The 19,989-nt window shown below is 43.5% G+C and overlaps 1 protein-coding gene across 1 annotated transcript; it reads left to right on the plus strand.

Annotated features, from left to right (window-relative positions):
* Nucleotides 1-1,786: 1,786 nt before the first annotated feature.
* Nucleotides 1,787-10,123, plus strand: LOC123143592 (uncharacterized). The gene is made up of 13 exons (XM_044562532.1): nt 1,787-3,251; nt 4,148-4,187; nt 4,294-4,355; nt 4,788-4,879; nt 5,130-5,197; nt 5,278-5,385; nt 5,471-6,888; nt 7,782-7,821; nt 7,921-7,982; nt 8,634-8,725; nt 8,969-9,036; nt 9,117-9,224; nt 9,331-10,123. The coding sequence occupies exons 1-13, from the start codon at nt 2,003-2,005 to the stop codon at nt 9,836-9,838; spliced, it is 3,915 nt and encodes a 1,304-aa protein (XP_044418467.1). The 5' UTR covers nt 1,787-2,002; the 3' UTR covers nt 9,839-10,123.
* The last annotated feature ends 9,866 nt before the right edge of the window (nt 10,124-19,989 follow it).

Genomic DNA, 19,989 nt, shown 5'->3' on the forward strand with positions numbered 1-19,989 from the left:
GCGCAAGTTCTAAGACCTTCGGTGTATTTATCTCTGTCGTGATTATGATGAGACGATATGATTTGTGTTGGATGATACGATGAGACTATTATATGTATGATATGATGAGCATATTGCATGTTTATGATATGATTAGAATATTGTATAAAAACTAGAAAAAAGCACCGCAAATACGTAGCAGAAAAAAATATATGAAAAATATAGCAGTAGCGTTCTTATATGGATGGACGAACGCTACTGCCAAGCTACCTAGCAGCTCACCGCGCTACTACTAGGCTTTTCCCTAGTAGCGAGTTGCTAACACGACCATATTATGTTGTAGCCATGTTAACAATTCATTAAATTTGTTTGTTTTTTATGTGTATTTCTTTATGATTCAAGGGGGTCACGGCCGGTCCTGATATTTTGGGGGCCCAGGGCGAAATTGCAACCCGGGGCCCCTACTATAAAGATCAAAATAATAATCTCATTTTTTAGATTCATTCCTTTATCTAACTTATTATTGTCTCTTGTTCCAAAATAAAATGAAAATTATAAATAGTGTATTCCTTTACTTAATTAGACAAATCAAATACCTGATAGAGGGTAAACATCAAGATGAAAGGTTTTGCTACGGGAGTCTGAGTGGCTTTATTATATAACCATGTGTTGGATTGAAGTTATGTGTGTATAGCTGAGACCTTCTTCCAATTTTTAAGTTAAATTTGCAGTCATATGATTTGGAGAGAGAATGCAAGGAACGACAATCGAACACATAGCAGGCAACTTTTTTAATAGATAAGACGATTGGTGTTGTGTCGACAAAGTCCAGATTGCAGTAAGATTTAGAGCAACGGACACACGAAATTAAAATTTTGTACTGCATCATATGCGAGACCTTCTAAGGTCTGACTGCTGCTGCGCCATATGAACATGACCAACTAGAAAGAGGTTAGGGATGACCTTATAAGTGGGGTGGCTTCGTCTTGCACATGAGAGGCATCTCACGAACGGAGGATAACACAACGGGACCGGGGACCTGGAGGAAGACTAGCCGGCCGCATGAGGAGAGCGATCTACATCAGCGTCGAGACTCGCGATCGGGGCCCTCGGGAATAGGATCGTCGCGAAGCGGCGAACTCGCGATGGGAAGAAGGAAAACATGGATTTCTTCATGCGTGTGCGTCTAGGTCGATGCCTCCTCATGGTCTGGGCCATGGGCTCCTTGCGAACCCTGGAGGGGGCCCCTAGATTTCGGGGGCCCTGGGCGGCCGCCCCCCTGCCACACCCCCTCGAGGCCGGCCCTGAAGGGGGTTTTAAGTTCTGATCAACACACATTTCTGTTTCCTGTCCGCTTTGATTCGGTCCGTGTCCGTTTCTAGAAGTATCTATTTTTGCATTCATTTCCGATGTTTTTTGTATTTATTTCTTCTTTGCAAAATATATATAAAAACAAATGTGGTAGCACCTACTTCTATCTCCGTTTTCATCCCTAACTGATATACACCGGCAATACACGAGATACATATAGAAATTTGCGAATCTCGATGCAGATCAATGGCCACAATTTGTGCTTGCCCTAAATCCTCTCCCACGGTGAAGGAGTTTTTTTTTTTTGGAAGGAGTTTTGTGACCCACGTGTTTTTTGTGACCGACGTGTAAAAACGAAAGTTGTCGCTCGTTTATGGGCCAGCCCATGTGCTAGAGCTGCAGGCGACGCGGCGGACACCCCCTAAAATGGGCCTCATAGAGACGCTCCTAGAACCTCCAACCCTAAATCCTGATCTCCCTTTGCTACTCTCGACGGACACCGGAGTGCTACAACATCTCAACCCGCCGCCGCCCCCCACCCCCCACCCCCAACAATCGGAGTGCATCTACCCAAAATCCGGCGGCCTCCACCGATGAACCAGCCGTCGCGCCTCCCGAGTTCCCCAAGTCGCGCCGCCACCAACCTGCAATTCGGCGTTTAGATAGAAGAGCGACCTAATTCCCAAATCCCGACCCCAATATATCCAGATCCATGGCGCTCTCTACTGTATTGTTCCACCCCATCAACCTGATGGAGCCATACGCTGCCGGCTCCACCTCCCGACGCTCCGGCTCTCCCGACTGGGTCTTACTCCACAGGTCGGCGCGTTTCTCCGACCTCCAGAACTCAACCACCGTCAAGTCCAAGACGAGGGATGGCCAGGCCGTCGAGGTGTCCTTCTGGCTCGTCCATCCGCCGGGTGTCTCCTACTTCTCCGTCCACTGCCCCTGCCTGAATGAGGATGACTTCGCCAGCGAGCCCTGCGTCATCTGCGCGGAGGCGGCCCTCGTTCTCTTCCGCGTAACCCTCAACATCCCTGGTAATTGGACGTCCACCCACCACTTTGTCTACAGAGCCGGCCCCGGGGAGCCAGCACTGCACCTGCTTCCGGACCCCAATCCCAACTTTGCAGTGTCTTCAGCTGCAGCCCTGGAATTTGGTCTCTTGCCGTTCCACGACGAGCACTATGCCGTGGTATTCCTAAATCGGCACTTTACCAAATATGGGACTTGGCATTTTGTTGTCGACCTCTTCTCGTCCAAGGATCAGGCGTGGAGCACTAAGCTGGCCTTTCTGGGGTTATTATCGGATTCTGTGTTAGAGCTTTTGGCCTCCCACGTGTCCTGCAAGCAGATCGTGGTTGGGAGCAGCTCACTGGGTTGGGTTGATCTTTTGCGTGGTATTCTTCTTCTTCGCAACCCGTCCGATAAATATCCTATGATCGAATACATCTCATTTCCTGTGTCAAGGCCTTGCATCACAGTCAATGAAGGATACACTGCCCAACGTTTTCGCGATGTTGCCTGCTGCCATAATTTGATCAAGTTTGTCGACATCGAATTTCATGACCGTGGGTGCAGCAGAGATAAAGGTTGGAAAGCCTCCACATGGAACATGAACATTTTCTGGAACGAATGGCGCCCACGCCTCACAGTTGAAGTTGCTGATATCTTGGTTCACCCAAGTTATGATGCTTTATTGCCTGAGCTGCGGGACCACGAGACACAAAAAGTGGATCTGAGGAAACTGATTACACATACCCCCACCCTGAGCATGTATGAAGATGATTTTCTCTACATTACGTGCAAAGTGAATGATGAAGACCACAAGGCCTGGGTCATCGCAGTGGACATGAAGCTTGAGGCTGTGGTAGCAGTGGCCCCGTTTCCTGCTAAACAAGGCAACCTCATGCCAGTGTACTATCCATGCGCGTTTCCCAAGCACCTCAACATAACCCCTGGTGATTCTTCCTTCTTTTGCCTCGCATTATTTATCTTTTGCACTCTTGGTTGAAATTTTTCGTTTTCATTACCTTTTAGCTGTTCGTTAGACTTTGAAAATTAATAACTTGGGTAAAAGAAACTGAGCTCGCTCTTTTGGTGAGCTCTGCTGGTGGGCAACTCACCCACCCGGCTTCAACCCCGGCGGCCACAGTGTAGAGTTGTTTCGTGCAGCTGGGTGCCCAGCCCCTTTTTGTCCTTTGATTTAAAGTCGGGCTCAAAGACACTATTTTTCAAGAAAACTTCATACATGTTGATGCGTTATAAGCAGGCACGAGGCAGCAGTCCATGCTCAAAAAGCGTGCTGCCAGTAATCAACTATGAATAAACTCATCTTTAAAGGCCTCACACCTGTAGGTAGACGGCATGTGCCATCATAAACACACAACCACCAGTTCTGTACCCTCCATGAGTCTTAACTCTCCTTGTGGTTTGGTGGAGATACACTAAGCTGAATCATGAGGTGGATTCCTAATATTTTGTGGAAAGATCACACCCGAGAATTGAGGTGGTGATGAACAAAAAATTCCTTTAACCAAACAAAAAATACAACGCTAATTCAAATTCACTCATCAAAGCTAACTGAAGTATCCAGTATTCAAACACACAAGTTTGTCCTCGTCAAATGCTTTTGCACAATGAAACACCAAAATCTTAGTGGCTTATAGTGTGTTGATGAAATTCGGAACAAGAAGGGACCAAATTTTATCCCCCCAAGGCTCTACCCCATAGAAGTCAGTTCATGTTTGTTTGTGTGTTTATGATTGGACTACGATCCTATCTTAAGAAGTTATCCGAGTATTTTTTTCCTGAACTTTTCTTTATAACTTTTCCTTTATCCAAATTATTATTGCAGGGCTTGATGTGGCCAATCCAGTGCGCAAGTATTTCAAGGGGTAATTCATATATTGCTAGATTTACCTGTTCCAGGATTTGTTACTTCGTATTTACATGACATCTTGTTGATTTTTACTGCTGCTGCTGTTGGATGCCTATTGTCAGGATGGATGCAGCGAAATGTGCTCTGGAAATTCTGTGGACTCAAGACTGGCTCAGGGAACTTGGTAATGGATGTCCACTTCTTGAGATACTAGCTTCCTATTAGCTTTGGTGTAATATATCATATGTGCAAATGCGGATGTGCAGCCAGCATTGACCAATTGCATGTTTGGTCTCTGGAACCTATAATTAATTTCCTGACCACCATATGAAAAATGTCTCCTGACTTTACTCTGCTGTAAGGCCCTAAACACCTGATCAAGGCAAGGATAATACTATATTGGATAATTATGTGGTTTCTCCCTTAAATTTTGTGATCTGTCCTTTCTCGGTGTGAATGTTAAGCATGTACAGTCCTTGAGGTATTATTAAAGCACTCTTATTTTTTAGCTGCCGCTGATGTGTATGAACTTACAAATTGATTGTCATGATCAGAGGTTTTTGTTGACACTGATACAGCATTCTTCTGAGATTCACGTCTTTATGGTCCATTGCAGATGAATGGTTGGAATTTGAGGGGTCATGTTACACCGATTGCATATTACTAGACTGTTGCCCAGTATCATCTCTACGTTTCAATATTCAATCAGTAAGTTACTGTTCTAGTTTCCAGACTTTCACGATATGAGTGCATCATGTTCTATTTGCTAAACTTTTGTCATCAAATTTGCCTTGTTTTGTTTCTTTTAGAAGTTGTTGGGCTTTGCTTCCTCGAGCTTTGAATTGTTTCTCTTCAAACCATGAACAAAGCCATCCATGGATACCATATTTAATTTCCATAATTCATTAGCTGGATCCCAAATTATGAACTTACCTGAATCAAACAATTCTTAATGCAGGTAGTAGAATATGCTTCTTGTAATGGTCGAGGCAAAGCTGCCTCCGAAGCTGTGAATGTTTGCTTACGGTATATACATGAAAGACTTATGCAATTGTCTCTGGAATTAACCTAGCTCTATTTTTGACTACAATTCTGTTGTTTCCTAGAGCTTTGGAAGATTTCAATTTCCAACTGCGCAAGTCACCGAGTGATCCAGTATTATCCGCTGAAGCCTTGAGGAGCAAAATCAGTACCACCCTTGGAGCTTTAAACACGTACTTGCAGATAAAACCCTTTCTTTACTTACATTTAAAAATTAAGTCATGTAGCTATTCTTATTACCTTTTCCGTCTTTTCCAGTGTCTTGCAAATTGCGCCACATACAATGATGGCGAGAAGAAGGAAGCTTCCAGATGCCTGCCACCAAAGAAAAGGAAAACAAACAATTGAACATTGTGAGAAGCCAGGCGATAACAGTGACTACAGACATGGCTTTCCTGATGATGACCTGCTTGTGTCGACCTCAACATCCAGATCCATGCCGCTCTCTACTGTATCGTTCAGTCCCATCAACCTGATGGAGCCGTATGCTGCCGGCTCCACCGCCCAACGCTCTGGCTCTCCAAACTGGGTCTTACTCCACTGGTCAGCATGTATTTCTGACCTCCAGAACAAAACCACTGTCAAGTCCAAGACGAGGGATGGCCAGGCTATTGAGGTGTCCTTCTGGCTCGTCGAGCCGCCGGGTGTCTCCTACTTCTCTGTCCACTGCCCAGGCCTGAAAGAGGATGACTTTGTGGAAGAACCCTACGTCATCTGTGCGGAGGCCGCCCTTGTTCTCTTCTGCGTGACCTTCAACATCCCAGGCGATTTGACGTCCACCCACCATTTCGTCTACAGAGCAGGCCCCGGGGAGCCAGCACTGCACCTGCTCCCGGACCACAATGCTCCAGCATACGAAGCCCAGCAATTTGGCCTCTTACCCTGCGGCGGCACTAACAACGAGCACTATGCTGTGGTCTTCCTACGTTGGAACAAGACTATTGGGGATCATATGTTTGATGTCCATGTCTTCTCGTCCCAGACACAGGCATGGAGTAGCAAGGTGGCATTGCTGTCTTTATCAGAGTCTGAGAACAAATTTTTTTGTAGGCATGATACCTGCAAGCAGATCACGATTGGGAGCTCACTGGGCTGGGTTGATCTCTTGCGTGGTATTCTTGTAGTTCACAAAGTGTTTGATGAATATCCTGTGATCAAATACATCCCATTTCCTGAGTCAAGGCCTTTCTCCCGAGACAAGGAAGAATCTGACGCTCCTCAATATTTTCGAGATGTGGCCTGCTGCAATAATATGATCAAGTTTGTCCACATAGAATCTCATGACCCTTGCTGCACTGGAAATAAAGATTGGAAAGCCACCACATGGAATAGGAAGCTTTCTTGGGGATATTGGCGTCAGCGATTCACAGTTAAAGTTGATGATATCTCCGTCGACCAAAGTTATTCTGCTTTATTGCCTGAGCTGTGGGACAGCGAAACAGGAAAGTTAGATCTGAAGAAACTAAATTTCTACACCCCCACCCTCAGCATGTGCGATGATGATTTTCTTTACGTCATGTCCAAGGTGAATGATGAAGACGACAAGGCCTGGGTCATCACAGTTGATATGAAACATGAGGTTGTGCAAGCAGTGGCCCCATTTTCTGCTGGAGACATGGACTTCCTCCCAATGTACTGTCCATGCTCTTTCCCCAAGTACCTCAACATGACCCCAGGTGATCCTCCCTTCTTTCCCGTCGTGTAATCTACTAAGCAATGTTATCTTTTGACTCTTATTTGTCTGTTGGTCATGTGTGTTTAGGAGAGTGCTTCGCTATTGGTAGTATTGACATTAAACGTTTAGTTATTCGTCAACTTTGAACGTTAGATAGGGTGCATGTGTTGATTCATAGATGTTGATGCATTAGAAGCAGGCTTGAGGCTGCCGCCATGCTAAAAAAATGTGCTCCCAGTAATCAAGCATGGACAAATCTATCAAGGCCTCACTCCTGTAGGCAGACAGCATTTACCACGGACACACAGCCACCTGTTCTGTACCCTCCATGACTATGTTTCTTGTTGTGCTTAGGTGCAAATATGCAGAGTTGAGTCGAGATCGATTCATGATACTTCTGGGATTTTCTCAAATGTTGTGCTTTATAATAATTTATTTAGGTGGTGATGAGCCATCTACTTCATTTCATTTCTTTTACCAAACAGAAAAAATGCCATGGTTCCCTTGGAAAAAAGAACGAAAAAACATGGAATCGTTGATGCTAATTCGAGAATTCACACATCGAAGCTAATTAAGATTTCAAAATCCGGAAACGCAAGTTTGTCTTCAAGTGGCTTTTGCACAACAAAGAAGGAACTTGTTGGCTCTGTTTTAAGCCTCAAGTGTCCTCAAAATGTCGTATAACGAGATCCACACATTGTTTATCAGCAGTCAGCCCTGAGGCTTCCCGTGCGGTGATGAGGCAAGAAAGGGAACAACTTTTATTGCTGTTCTGCCTGTGTTTTGTGCCATGATCCTCTGGTCCTGAGTGGCTTCAGGCTGCACCCTTGAGAATTATATGGTTTCCTTCCTGATATTTGGCTGGTAACTTTTTCTTTTTCCAAATTATTGCAGGGGCAGAGATAACCAATCTAGTGCACAAGTACTTTAAGAGGTAATGCATATGTTGCTACCCTTACCTGTTCTAGTATTTTTCTTATTTAAAATGACACCTTATTGACTTCTGCTGCTGCTATTTGATGCCTGTTGTCAGGATGGAGGCGGAGAAATGTACTGTGGAACTGCTGTGGACTCAAGATTGGCTCATGGAACTTGGTAGTGAATTAGTCCTCTTCTTGAGACATAGCTTTCTATTAGTCTTCTTCGTTGTAATATAGCACATCTGCAAGTGCATCCAACATTCAACAAGTGCATGTTTAGTGTCTTTAACTACAATTAATTTCAGGAACTGAGATGCAAATGTCTGCTCAGTTTACTCTGTTGTATGACCATAAACAATTATTCGAGTATAATATCTTCAAAAATTGTGTGTGGTTCCACCTTAAATTTTGTGATCTCTAACTTTGATGGTGGAAATGTTAAGCATGTACGATCCTTGAGGTTTTGTTAGTGTTATCATCATTTCCTTGAGGTTTTGTGAGTATTATAATCATCATTTGCTGTTGCCGATATATGATCATGTGAATTAAGGGTCAGTTCTTTCGGTAGCTTAAAAAATAAGCCACCTCCTCCCCAGCTTTTCTCATAAGACGCCTCTCTTATTTATCGGGGCTTCTAAACTAGTTATAGGATAGCTAATTTAGAAGTCTCAACAAATTTCAAGGGGCGGCTTATTTTTTTAAGCTAGGGAGAGGCAGCTTATTTTTTAAGCCGCCCAAAAGAACTGGCCCTAACTGTCATAACCAGAGGCTTTTGTTGACACAATGTGACATCCTTATGAGATTCACATCTTTTGGCCCATTGCAGATCAATGCTTGGAACTTGAAAGGTCAATTTACATGGATCACAGATCACTACAATGGTGTCCAGTGTCGTCTCTACATTTCAATATTCGAGCAGTAAGTTATATTCTGGTGTTGAGAGTTTCACGTCATGAGTGCATCCTGTTGCTTCGTCCTCAACTTTGCCTTGTGTTGTTTCTTCGTCATCAATCTTTTCTTCCTCAAGTTTCGAATTCATTCCCTTCAAACCATGCACACAGCTATTGATAGCGCATCTAATATTTCCTGTAATTCGTTTGCTCGGTCCAAATTACGAACACTCAAGCTACCTGAATTGTAAAAAAGAAAAACTTGATGCAGGTGGTAGAATATGCTTCCTCTATTGGTCAAGGCAAAGCTGCCTCCAGAGCTGTGGATGTTTGCTTACGGTATATACATGAGGATACTTGTCCAATTGTATGTTTAATCGACTTGGCTCTATTTGTGACTATGTTGTGTTGTTTTCTAGAGCTTTGGAAGATCTCAACTGCCTACTGCGTAAGCTGCCGAGTGATGCTTTACTATCTCCTGAAGCCATGAGGAACAACATCACTAACGCCCTTGAAGCTTTAGAGAAGTACTACCAATTTTGACAATATTAGAAAAGAAAAAAAAATCATGTACTTATACTGTCAAAATGAATCATTAGCTATCATTTTTAACTCTATTCCGATCTTTTTCAGTGTTTTGCAAATTGCGCCACCTCCAATGATGGCGGGAGGAACAATGATGGATGAAGCAATGACGCCTGCAAATGCCCCAAAGAGACCAAAACCAATATTTGAACGTGGCAAGAAGCCAGGCCATAAAACTGAGCACATGCAGCCTGGCGGCAAGTTATCCTATGGTCGTGGCAAGAAGGCAGGCCACAAAATTGAGCCCATGCAGCCTGGCTTTTCCGATGGCAAGCTATCCCGTGGTCGCGGCAAGAAGGCAGGCCACAAAATTGAGCCCATGCAGCCTGGCTTTTCCGATGGCAAGCTATCCCATGGTCGCGGCAAGAAGGCAGGCCATGAGAAGGACAAATGTGATGATGACCAGCATCAAGCGGAACTTGACCGGCAACTGGAACTCAACCTCCATGGCTCTTGGGGTCCCTGGTTGAGTTCTTTGCCCCAAGATGTTTGGTTCATTTTGGCGATTGCTTTCAGTGCACTAGTACGTGCATGCTTGCGATATCTAAATTCGTAATCTTCATGCAAAGCCAAAGATATTCTAGGTGCTACTTCTTGCTTTATTGCATGTAAATATTTGGTTGTTGGTTTCCGTATGTCGAGCCTGGTTTGTATTAAGCAGTGGGTGTTAGTTGAAGCCAAGTTCTGTAGCTCACTTTCTGTATTCCTGTTCGCGGGTGCTTGCTGTGTGAAGCGGCTCACTTGTGCAGCTCACTTTCTGAACTCTTGCTGTGTGAAGCGGCTCACTTGTGCAGCTCACTTTCTGAACTCGAGAATGAGAAAATGAAGTGTCTGAACTAAATCTGACGCATTCTGTAGTCAGTACCAGCACATTCCATATGACTAGAAGTACAAAACATATTAATTTTTTAAATTATTTGGAACTTCATATGTCGGCCATGACCACCTTTCACTATTGGGCAGATCATCATAAATCTGGAAATAATATGTCACTGATATCAGTCGCAAACAAACGATACTTGTAAGATACTCCCTCCGTTTGAAATTACTCGTCCAAAAAATGAATGTATCTAGATGTATTTTAGTTGTAGATACATTCATTTTTGTGACAAGTAATTTCGAACTGAGGGAGTACTAAATAAACGATAGTATGTACTCCCTCCGTTTCAAAATAGATGACTCAAACTTTATACTGAAGTACGGAGGGAGTACCACAAGAATCTGCAGCGGAGGTACATGGTAATAGGAAGGAAGTGGTCCAATCTTCACATGATCGAGGAATGTATTTCGTTAGTACTCTGTAAAGAAAGACAAGAAGATATGTGTAAAGCATTGCATCAGAATAGAGACATCAAGACCTGGCACCAATTTTTATAGTACTTCATTCCAATAAGACATGGTCCGTGATATGCTAATAGAATTAAGAATTGATATATCTAGGTATAGTTATGAAACAATCACAACATTACCAACATAACTGATACTCCTCTGCAGCCAACTTTAGGCAACTTTTGCTTGTAGATTATTGGAAACTTATATTGATTCACATATGCTTAATTGCTTATAGATAGACAACACTCGATGGTCCTGCAGTCACATATGATACTTTACTTGATATATCAACGAGGCCAAATTTTCTACCCCGGGAGGGTAGTTACTAGGTGCCATCTACAATCCCTCGCTCTCGTGTGAGTTTGAGCTTTGAGAGTCGCATGTTTTGTGTATCTAAACTATACAACATTGTATCACTGCTGAACTAATACATATGCAGCTTGCACTAACCCATTTCCATGCATGCCAGCATTGAAAATGAATTCACAAAAAAGCGATTGCTGAATCTAGGCTGCATCGTCCATGTCCTAGACACAACAACACTTTTTGTGTGGCTTTATTAAGGTGTGAAATAAGTGTGGATGTAGACAGAGGAGAGGCGGAGGAGAGGCGGAGGCGGAGGGGACCGGGCGCTGGTAGGAGAGGCGGAGGGGAGGAGAGGCGGGCGAGAGGCAGAGGCGGCATTTATGACTAATGAATCACCTGTTGTATTCAGGTTCGAGACATTCCAGATGCTGAGCTCAAACCACCGGATCATGTCTTGTTTGTAAACTCAACCCAGTGACACATGTCAGTATTAGTCTGTAAGCGTTCGCATATCGGTCAAGTTTTGCTCAGGTGGACCCAAGGCTGAAAAGTATCAAAATATGTCGTGTCGTAGGTGTTACTTAGAAGGCGGTAGATCTTTTCAGAGGAGTTATAGTTCTCAATCGATTTGTGGAAGATGCTTAGCATTATTTTATACTAATAGATATGTGACCGTTCTTGACACTCACCCAGATGATCTATGCATACTTAAAATAGTGAAGAAGTCAGAAGTCAAGGTAATTTTCTTGTTAATGTCATTGTTACGAACATCGAGGAATCGACGCTAACCCCGAAAAGATCAAGGCAATTGAAAAGATGCGCCCACTGATACGTTTCCAACATATCTATAATTTTTTATTGTTCCATGCTATTATATTATCTGTTTAGAATGTTTTACATGCATTAATATGCTATGTTATATTATTTTTGGGACTAACCTATTAACCTAGAGTCTAGTGCCAATTTCTATTTTGCCCTTGTTTTTGAGTTTTACAAACAAAGATATCAAACAGAGTCCAAACGGAATAAAACTTTCGCGATGATTTTTCTTGGACCAGAAGACATCTAGAGGACTTGGAGAGGGGGCCAGAGGAGTCCCGAGGAGCCCACAAGCCCTCAGGCCACGCCCTAGGGTGGGGCGCCCCTATCTTGTGGACCTCTCGGGAGTCCCCCAACCCTAATCTTTGCACTATAAATTTCCAAATATTCCCAAACCATCGGAGGCATCCACCAAAATACTTTTCAGCCGCCGCAAGCCTCTGTTTCCATGAGATCCCATCTTGGGGCCTTTTCCCGCACCTTGCCAGAGGGGGATTCGATCACGGAGGGCCTCTACATCAACCTTGTTGCCCTTCCGATGATGCGTGAGTAGTTTACCACAGACCTACGGGTCCATAGCTAGTAGCTAGATGTCTTCTTCTCTCCCTTTGATCTTCAATACAATGTTCTCCTCGATGTTCTTGGAGATATATTCGATGTATTTTGGATTTATGATAAAATTATCTATGAATATTATTTGAGTCTTCTCTGAACTCTTTTATGCATGATTAATATATCTTTGTACTTCTCTTCGAACTATCGGTTCGGTTTGGCCAACTAGATTGGTTTTTCTTGCAATGGGGAGGTGCTTAGTTTTGGGTTCAATCTTGCGGTGTCCTCGCCTAGTGACAGAAGGGGTAGCGAGGCACGTATTGTATTATTGCCATCAAGGATAAAAAGATGGGGTTTATATCATATTTCTTGAGTTTACCCCTCTATATCATGTTATCTTACTTAAGGCGTTACTCCGTTCTGATGAACTTAATACTCTAGACGCATGCTGGATAGCGGTCGGTGTGTGGAGTAATAGTAGTAGATGCAGACAGGAGTCGGTCTACTTGTCACAGACGTGATGCCTATATTCATGATCATTGCATTAGATGTCATAACTTTGCGCTTTTCTATCAATTGCTTAACAGTAATTTGTTTACCGTATGCTATCTTCAAGAGAGAAGCCTCTAGTGAAACCTAAGGCCCCCGGGTCTAATTTTCATCATATATTTTCAGATCTATAAACCAAAAAACTCAAAAATACCTTGCTGCAATTTATTTATATTTACTTTAGTTTGCATTTTTATTTATCTTTTATACCTATCTCTATTAGATCCCAGTCTTGTTCGACACCGTGAAGGGATTGACAACCCCTTTTTCGCGTTAAGTGCAAGTGTTTGTTAGTTTGTGCAGGTGCATAGATTGGAGACTTGCTTGTGCCTCCTACTGGATTGATACCTTGGTTCTTAACTGAGGGAAATACTTATCTCTACTTTGCTGCATCACCCTTTCATCTTCAAGGGAAAAATCAAAGCAAGCTCAAGAAGTAGCAGGAAGAATTCTTGGTGCCTTTGCCGGGGAGGTTCTACATCAAGCCTACCAAGTACCTATCATAAACTCTCATCTCTTGCACTACATTATTTTCCATTTGCCTCTCGTTTTCCTCTCCCTCACTTCTAAAATGTTCTCAGAAAAGTAAAAAAAATTGTTGCCTTCTTTCCATTTGCCTTTATGTCTTACTTGGTTTGTTTGCTTGTTCGCTCAGAATAATTGTGCATTTATTGAAAATCAGAAAGAAAAAAGTTTATGGATCCTCATCCAGTTTCTAATCTTTTTAAAATATCCATGAACCAATTTCTAGTGAGTTGAGTGCAATAGATTATCTTTATAAAGTTTTGCTTGAAATTCGTGAATCTGAAAATTATGATGAAGTGTTAAAAGAAGAAATTTACGAAGTGATTCACGATAGCTCTTTGAATGAAAAGCATGATTGCAATGATGTTATTATAAATTCTATTAATGACAATTGTGCTAATAGTATGCAAAACTCAAAGCTTGGGGATGCTAATTTTGCTATGTCCACTACTTATTGTAATGATCATGATTGAGGTGATTCTTCTTTTGATCTTGAAAATTTATTTAAGCCTCATGATGAATATGATATTGATAATAATGTTAGCAATAATACTGAAAGTGGGTTTGGAAGAGTGTCAACTTTACGAAATAATGATCACACTACTTTGGAGAATGATCAATCTTATGAATTTTTTGATAAAAAGTGGGCTTGGAGAGGTCATGACTTTATTTGATGATCCCACTATTTTGGAAGAGTGTCAACTTTGCACTCATTTGGATCATGTAGAGAATATGTTATGTGATAGCTATACTGTTGAATTTGATTATGATCCTACATGTAATTATTATGAGAGAGGAAAAATATGGTTGTAGAAATTTTCATGTTATTAAATTACCTCTCATTACGTTGAGATTGCTATTGTTTCTTTCTTCCTTGCATGTGCTAGTTTTTGCTTGTCTGATAAATCTTTAGCTTATAAAATTCCTATGCATAGGAAGTATGTTAGACTTAAACTTGTTTTTCACATGCTACATGATGCTCTCTTCGTGTTTCAATTGCTATATTTCATGTGAGCATCATCAAAATTATCAACGCCTAGCTAAAAGGCTTTAAAGAAAAGCGCTTGTTGGGAGACAACCCAGTATTTTTATTTTCTGTTTTTATGAGTATACACATTATTATCTCTGTAGTAATTGTGTTTTGGTGTTTTAATTAGTGTTTGAGCCAAGTAAGACCTTTGGGATGGTCTACGGTGATAGTTGATTTGATCTTGCTAAAAAACAGAAACTTTTGCGCTCATTGCCAGAATTTAAAAAAAAATCATAGATCTGAATTTTTTACACAAGATTGATATATGACTTTCCCAGGCTGTCCTAAGTTTTCAGAGTTTGGGAGTTACAAAAGTATAGAAATTTCCAAATTACTATAGATTGTTCTGTTTTTGACAGATTCTGTTTTCTATGTGTTGTTTGCTTATTTTGATGAATCTATGGGTAGTATCCGGGGGGGGGGGGGTATGAACCATGGAGAAGTTGGAATACAGTAGATATAACACCAATATAAATTAAGAATGAGTTCACAGCAGTACCAAAAGTGGTGATTTATTTTATTATACTAACGGATCGTATGAGTTTTCTGTTGTGAAGTTTTCAAGTTTCGGGTAAAGATTTGATGGACAACAGAATAAGGAGTGGAAAGAGCCTAAGCTTGGGGATGCCCAAGGCACCCCAAGGTAATATTCAAGGACAACCAATCATCTAAGCTTGGGGATGCCCCGGATGGCATCCCCTCTTTTGGCTTCAATCCATCGGTAAATTTACTTGAGGCTATATTTTTATTCACCACATGATATGTGTTTTGCTTGGAGCGTCTTTAATGATATGAGTCTTTGCTGTTTAGTTTGCCGCAATCATCCTTGCCGTACACACCTTTTGAGAGGGACATGAATTAATCGTAATTTATTAGAATACTCTATGTGCTTCACTTATATCTTTTGAGCTAGGCAGTTTGCTCTAGTGCTTCACTTATATCTTTTTAGAGCACGGCGGTGACTTTATTTTATAGAAATTGTTGAACTCTCATGCTTCACTTATATTATTTTGAGAGTCGTAAAAAACATGGTGATTTTCTTAGGTTATGAAATTAGTCCTAATATGATCGGCATCCAAGAGGGATATAATAAAAACTTTCATATAAAGAGCATTGAATAGATGAGAAGTTTGATTCCTTGCATTTGTTTTGAGATATAAAGATGGTGATACTAGGGTCATGCTAGTGAGTAATTGTGGATTGGTGGAAATACTCGTGTTAAAGTTTGTGATTCCCGTAGCATGCACATATGGTGAACCGTTATGTGATGAAGTCGGAGCATGATTTATTTTTTGTCTGTCTTCTTTATGAGTGGCGGTTGGGGACGAGCGATGGTCTTTCCCTACCAATCTATCCCCCTAGGAGCATGCGTGTAGTACTTTTTTTCCGATGGCTAATAATTTTTTGCAATAAGTATGTGAGTTCTTTATGACTAATATTGAGTCCATGGATTATATGCACTCTCACCCTTCCACCTTTGCTAGCCTCTCTAGTACCGCGCAACTTTCGCCGGTGCATTAAACCCACCATATACCATCCTCAAAGAAGCCACCATACCTACCTATTATGGCATTTCCATAGCCATTCCGAGATATATTGCCATGCAACTTCCACCGTTCTGTTTATTCTAACATGCACCATCATTTTCATATTACTTTGCATGATCATGTAGTTGGCATAGTATTTGTGGCAAGGCCACCGTTCATACTTTTTATACATGTCACTCTTGATCATAGCACATCCCGTTACACCACCAGATGCATTCATATAGAGTCATATCTTGTTCTAGTATCGAGTTGTAATTTTTGAGTTGTAAGTAAATAAAAGTGTGATGATCATCATTGTTAGAGCATTGTCCCCATGTGAGGAAATGATGATGGAAGCTATGATTCGCTCAAAAGTTGGGATGAGTCTCTTGACTTCACAGAAAATAAAAGAGGCCAAAGAAGCCCAAATAAAAAATGAGAGAAAAGAGAGAAGGGACAATGTTACTATCCTTTTTCCACACTTGTGCTTCAAAGTAGCACCATGATCTTCATGATAGAGAGTCTCCTATTTTTTCACTTTCATATACTAGTGGAAAATTTTCATTATAGAACCTGGCTTGTATATTCTAATGGTGGGCTTCGTCAAATTGCCCTAGGTCTTCGTGAGCAAGCAAGTTGGATGCACACTGAGGGAGTCCTGGACTAGGGGGTGTCCGGACAGCCGGACTATCAATATCCGCCGGACTCCAAGACTACGAAGATACAAGATTGAAGACTCCGGCTCGTGTCCGGATGGTACTTTCCTTGGCGTGGAAGGCAAGCTTGGCAATACGGATATGTAGATCTCCTACCATTGTAACCGACTCTATGTAACCCTAGCCCTCTCCGGTGTCTATATAAACCGGAGGGCTTTAGTCTGTAGGACAACATACATCTCAACAATCATACCATAGGCTAGCTTCTAGGGTTTAGCCTCCTTGATCTCGTGGTAGATCTACTCTTGTACTACCCATATCATCAATATTAATCAAGCAGGACGTAGGGTTTTACCTCCGTCGAGAGGGCCCGAACCTGGGTAAAAACATTGTGTCCCTTGTCTCCTGTTACCATCCGCCTAGACGCACAGTTCGGGACCCCCTACCCGAGATCCGCCGGTTTTGACACCGACATTGGTGCTTTCATTGAGAGTTCCTCTGTGTCGTCACCGATAGAGCGGATGCCTCCACCCGTCTTTAAAGACGGTGTTTTCGCTGGAGGGGCCTTGGCCGCCGGCCAAACTATCCGACTTGGTGGTTTTCTCATGACCGCCTGTCCGACCGTCGCTTCAGCAATGACTTCTCGAGTCGTCGAAAGCAATCTTCGCGTCAGCCCTAAAGCTGCCGAACAGTTAGATCCAATAGAGCTCTCGTCTGTTAACGAGCTCTTGGATCGCATCGCCGCCCTGGGAGTCGCCACGGACTACAACCAGATTGGGCTTAAAACCGATCTGAGAGAGATTAACTCTCCCCAGGCCACCCACCACGTCGTAGTGGTAGAGGAGCAACACGGCAACTCTTTGCCAGTGTTGAAAACAATTCATGTCCGGATTCCCGAACCCTCCATGCCGGATTCCCACGGAGGGACAGACTTTGATCGAGCATTGAACTTAAAATCATGCATCGCCCCGGACTCGCTGGATTGTGCCTAGCCAACCGAACTTCCGAATTCGGAAGCCCCTTGGCCTTTGAGCCTCAAGATGTAGCCCAGATGGGAGGGCCCCTTCATTATCGATCAAGTACTGACCGGCGGAGCATACCGTCTACGAAATGCGTCGGATAACCGACTCGAGCCGAACCCATGGAACGCAGCCCGCCTCCGACGATTCTATGCCTAGCGCCGGACTAAGAGTTCATCCCCTTCCCCCGTCCAAACTTTTATACTTCGGCTGTCTTTTGTTTCTCTTTTTATCCTTTTCACTTAAAAGCCCTTCCGGGCCTATTTTTGCATTCTCTTCATACGCATGATGTGCCATCCGCACTCATTATTCCTGGGGGCTTCTTTTACAGAAGCTCAATTCTACGGGTTTCATACCCAACACATGTGTCAAGCTTCCACATGCACCTTTTACTCGCCATTATATGCATCGATATGACTTAAGTTTTGGCCAAGCTGGGTTGCCTGGCTCCTGTGCTTACCCCTACGTTCCCGATTGTTCGGCTAGGAGGTAAAGGGAGCACCTCTGCGATTGTTACTGCCGGGTCAGCCGGATGTGTACCTCAGACTGGGTGAAGCCGAAAGCTAGCGTTCTTAAGGGAATATTCGGTCGGTGACTTAAAAGATGACTTTTTACCTATTTATCTATTTGCCCCCAGATGTTTTACTGCTTTCTTTGCAGTCCGGACATGCACTTTAGGGCATGCCTCCCAGCGAAAGGAACCCTTAACGGAACTATTCTCCCTGGAAGATGTTTCTTACTAACCATGTAATATAACATAACTAGTTGGGCACTTGTCTGATAAAGCACTAATGACCCCTACGCCTGGTCTCCATGCATACCACGGTTGTTTCCTAACCAAAAAGGTATTCGGACACACTCCGGACTCTAGGGTCCCGAGGTCGAAGCAAAAAGGTCGGCAAAGACAAACGATCTACAATCCGGCTAGAAGGCATTTCACATGTCACTTTAAAGGATAACATACATTGTCAAATTTATTGATTGTATTCCTCCTCAATCCCGTCTAACAGGCTGTCTAGTTTACAGTCCCGTTGGGAAAATTTAGCAGCCAACTCTACTTGGCTGTACACTAAACTCACAGGGATCTCCTTCCCATCGGGCCCCACCGGTCCAACTTCGGCCATGTGGTTGGGGTCCGCCTTCTTGTACCGCGTCTTCACCATGGCCCAAGCCTCCCTGGCTCCTTGACGGCAAGCCGAAATCTTCCACAAACGGAAGCGCTGCCGCACTCCCTGCAGCTTCTCCGCAAGGTCCCCGAGGCCCTCGGGTAGGGTGAGGGCTGGCCATAAAGCCCGAACGACGCCGCTCATTGCCTGCCGAACTCGTTCGTGTAGTTGCAACAGTTCGGGAAGTGGATCACCCATTGATATGGGCATCTCCTCTGCAGGACGACCCGTGAGTATACCTACAAGACACATCATGTCAAAATACTTCCTCGCTGAACTCTTCCTTTCAAAAGAGTTCGCTCAAGCACTTACTATAAATGCCGCGACGAAGCCGCTGATTCTCCTTAACGGAGCCGGACAGCTCTGCCTGAGCGCCTTTCAACTCTTCTCCGAGCTTGGCGTTGGCATCCTGGAGCTTGTTCCTTTCCTACTGAACCCTATTCAGCACACTCTTGCCGGCCTTTAGCTGGCGTAGCAATGCTTGCCTGTCCGGATCTTGTCTGGCAGTACCTGCAATGTCATTATTAGACTCGCTCGCACGCCGCACAGCGCTTATATTTATCAATAAAAATGTGTTACCAGGAGGGGTCTTGCCGTCTCCTCCTGCGGCAGCAAGTGCGGCCTCAAGTTGGGCCTTGCAATCTTGCAACTCCCGAGACAGTTGGGCGTTCTTCTCGTTAAGTGCCTGAAATTTCCAATGATCCTTAAATCAGTTAGCATAACTACTTTAAGTCTCGGTGGCTACTGGTATATACAACCATTAAAATTCCCTTACCCGTATGTCTTTCACATACTGCTTCGTGGCTCTGGTAAAACCATTTTGAGCAGCACGGAGATGCGCGTCCCCTGCGTTAAAGGCATCCAATGCCTTAGGGGAAAGCACGCTTCTTGAAATACTGTCCGGCGGCGCCTATGGTTCATGGCGCTCTCCACCTCAGACTTGGTGGCGGACAGTCTGTCAGTATCCTCCGTTGGAGAAGGATCCGGCTCGCGCCTTGCGCTTGCCTCCCCCTCCAGGCCGGGCGCTGGAGCCTGGCCGGTGTTGGTCGGATTGGCAATTCCTGCGCTCGCAGTCCGGCGAGCACTTTTTCTCCTACAAAGATCATGAGCACTTAGACGTTTCCTCAGAACGTTGCTCTAAAAGTTCAAATACGAACTATACCTTTGCGGCGACGTTTCCGTCCGCACTGCGCTCCTTTTCCGCCTGCTGGTTCGGACTGACCTCTG

Source organism: Triticum aestivum, chromosome 1B (genome assembly GCF_018294505.1).
Source record: "Triticum aestivum cultivar Chinese Spring chromosome 1B, IWGSC CS RefSeq v2.1, whole genome shotgun sequence".
Taxonomy (NCBI): domain Eukaryota; kingdom Viridiplantae; phylum Streptophyta; class Magnoliopsida; order Poales; family Poaceae; genus Triticum; species Triticum aestivum.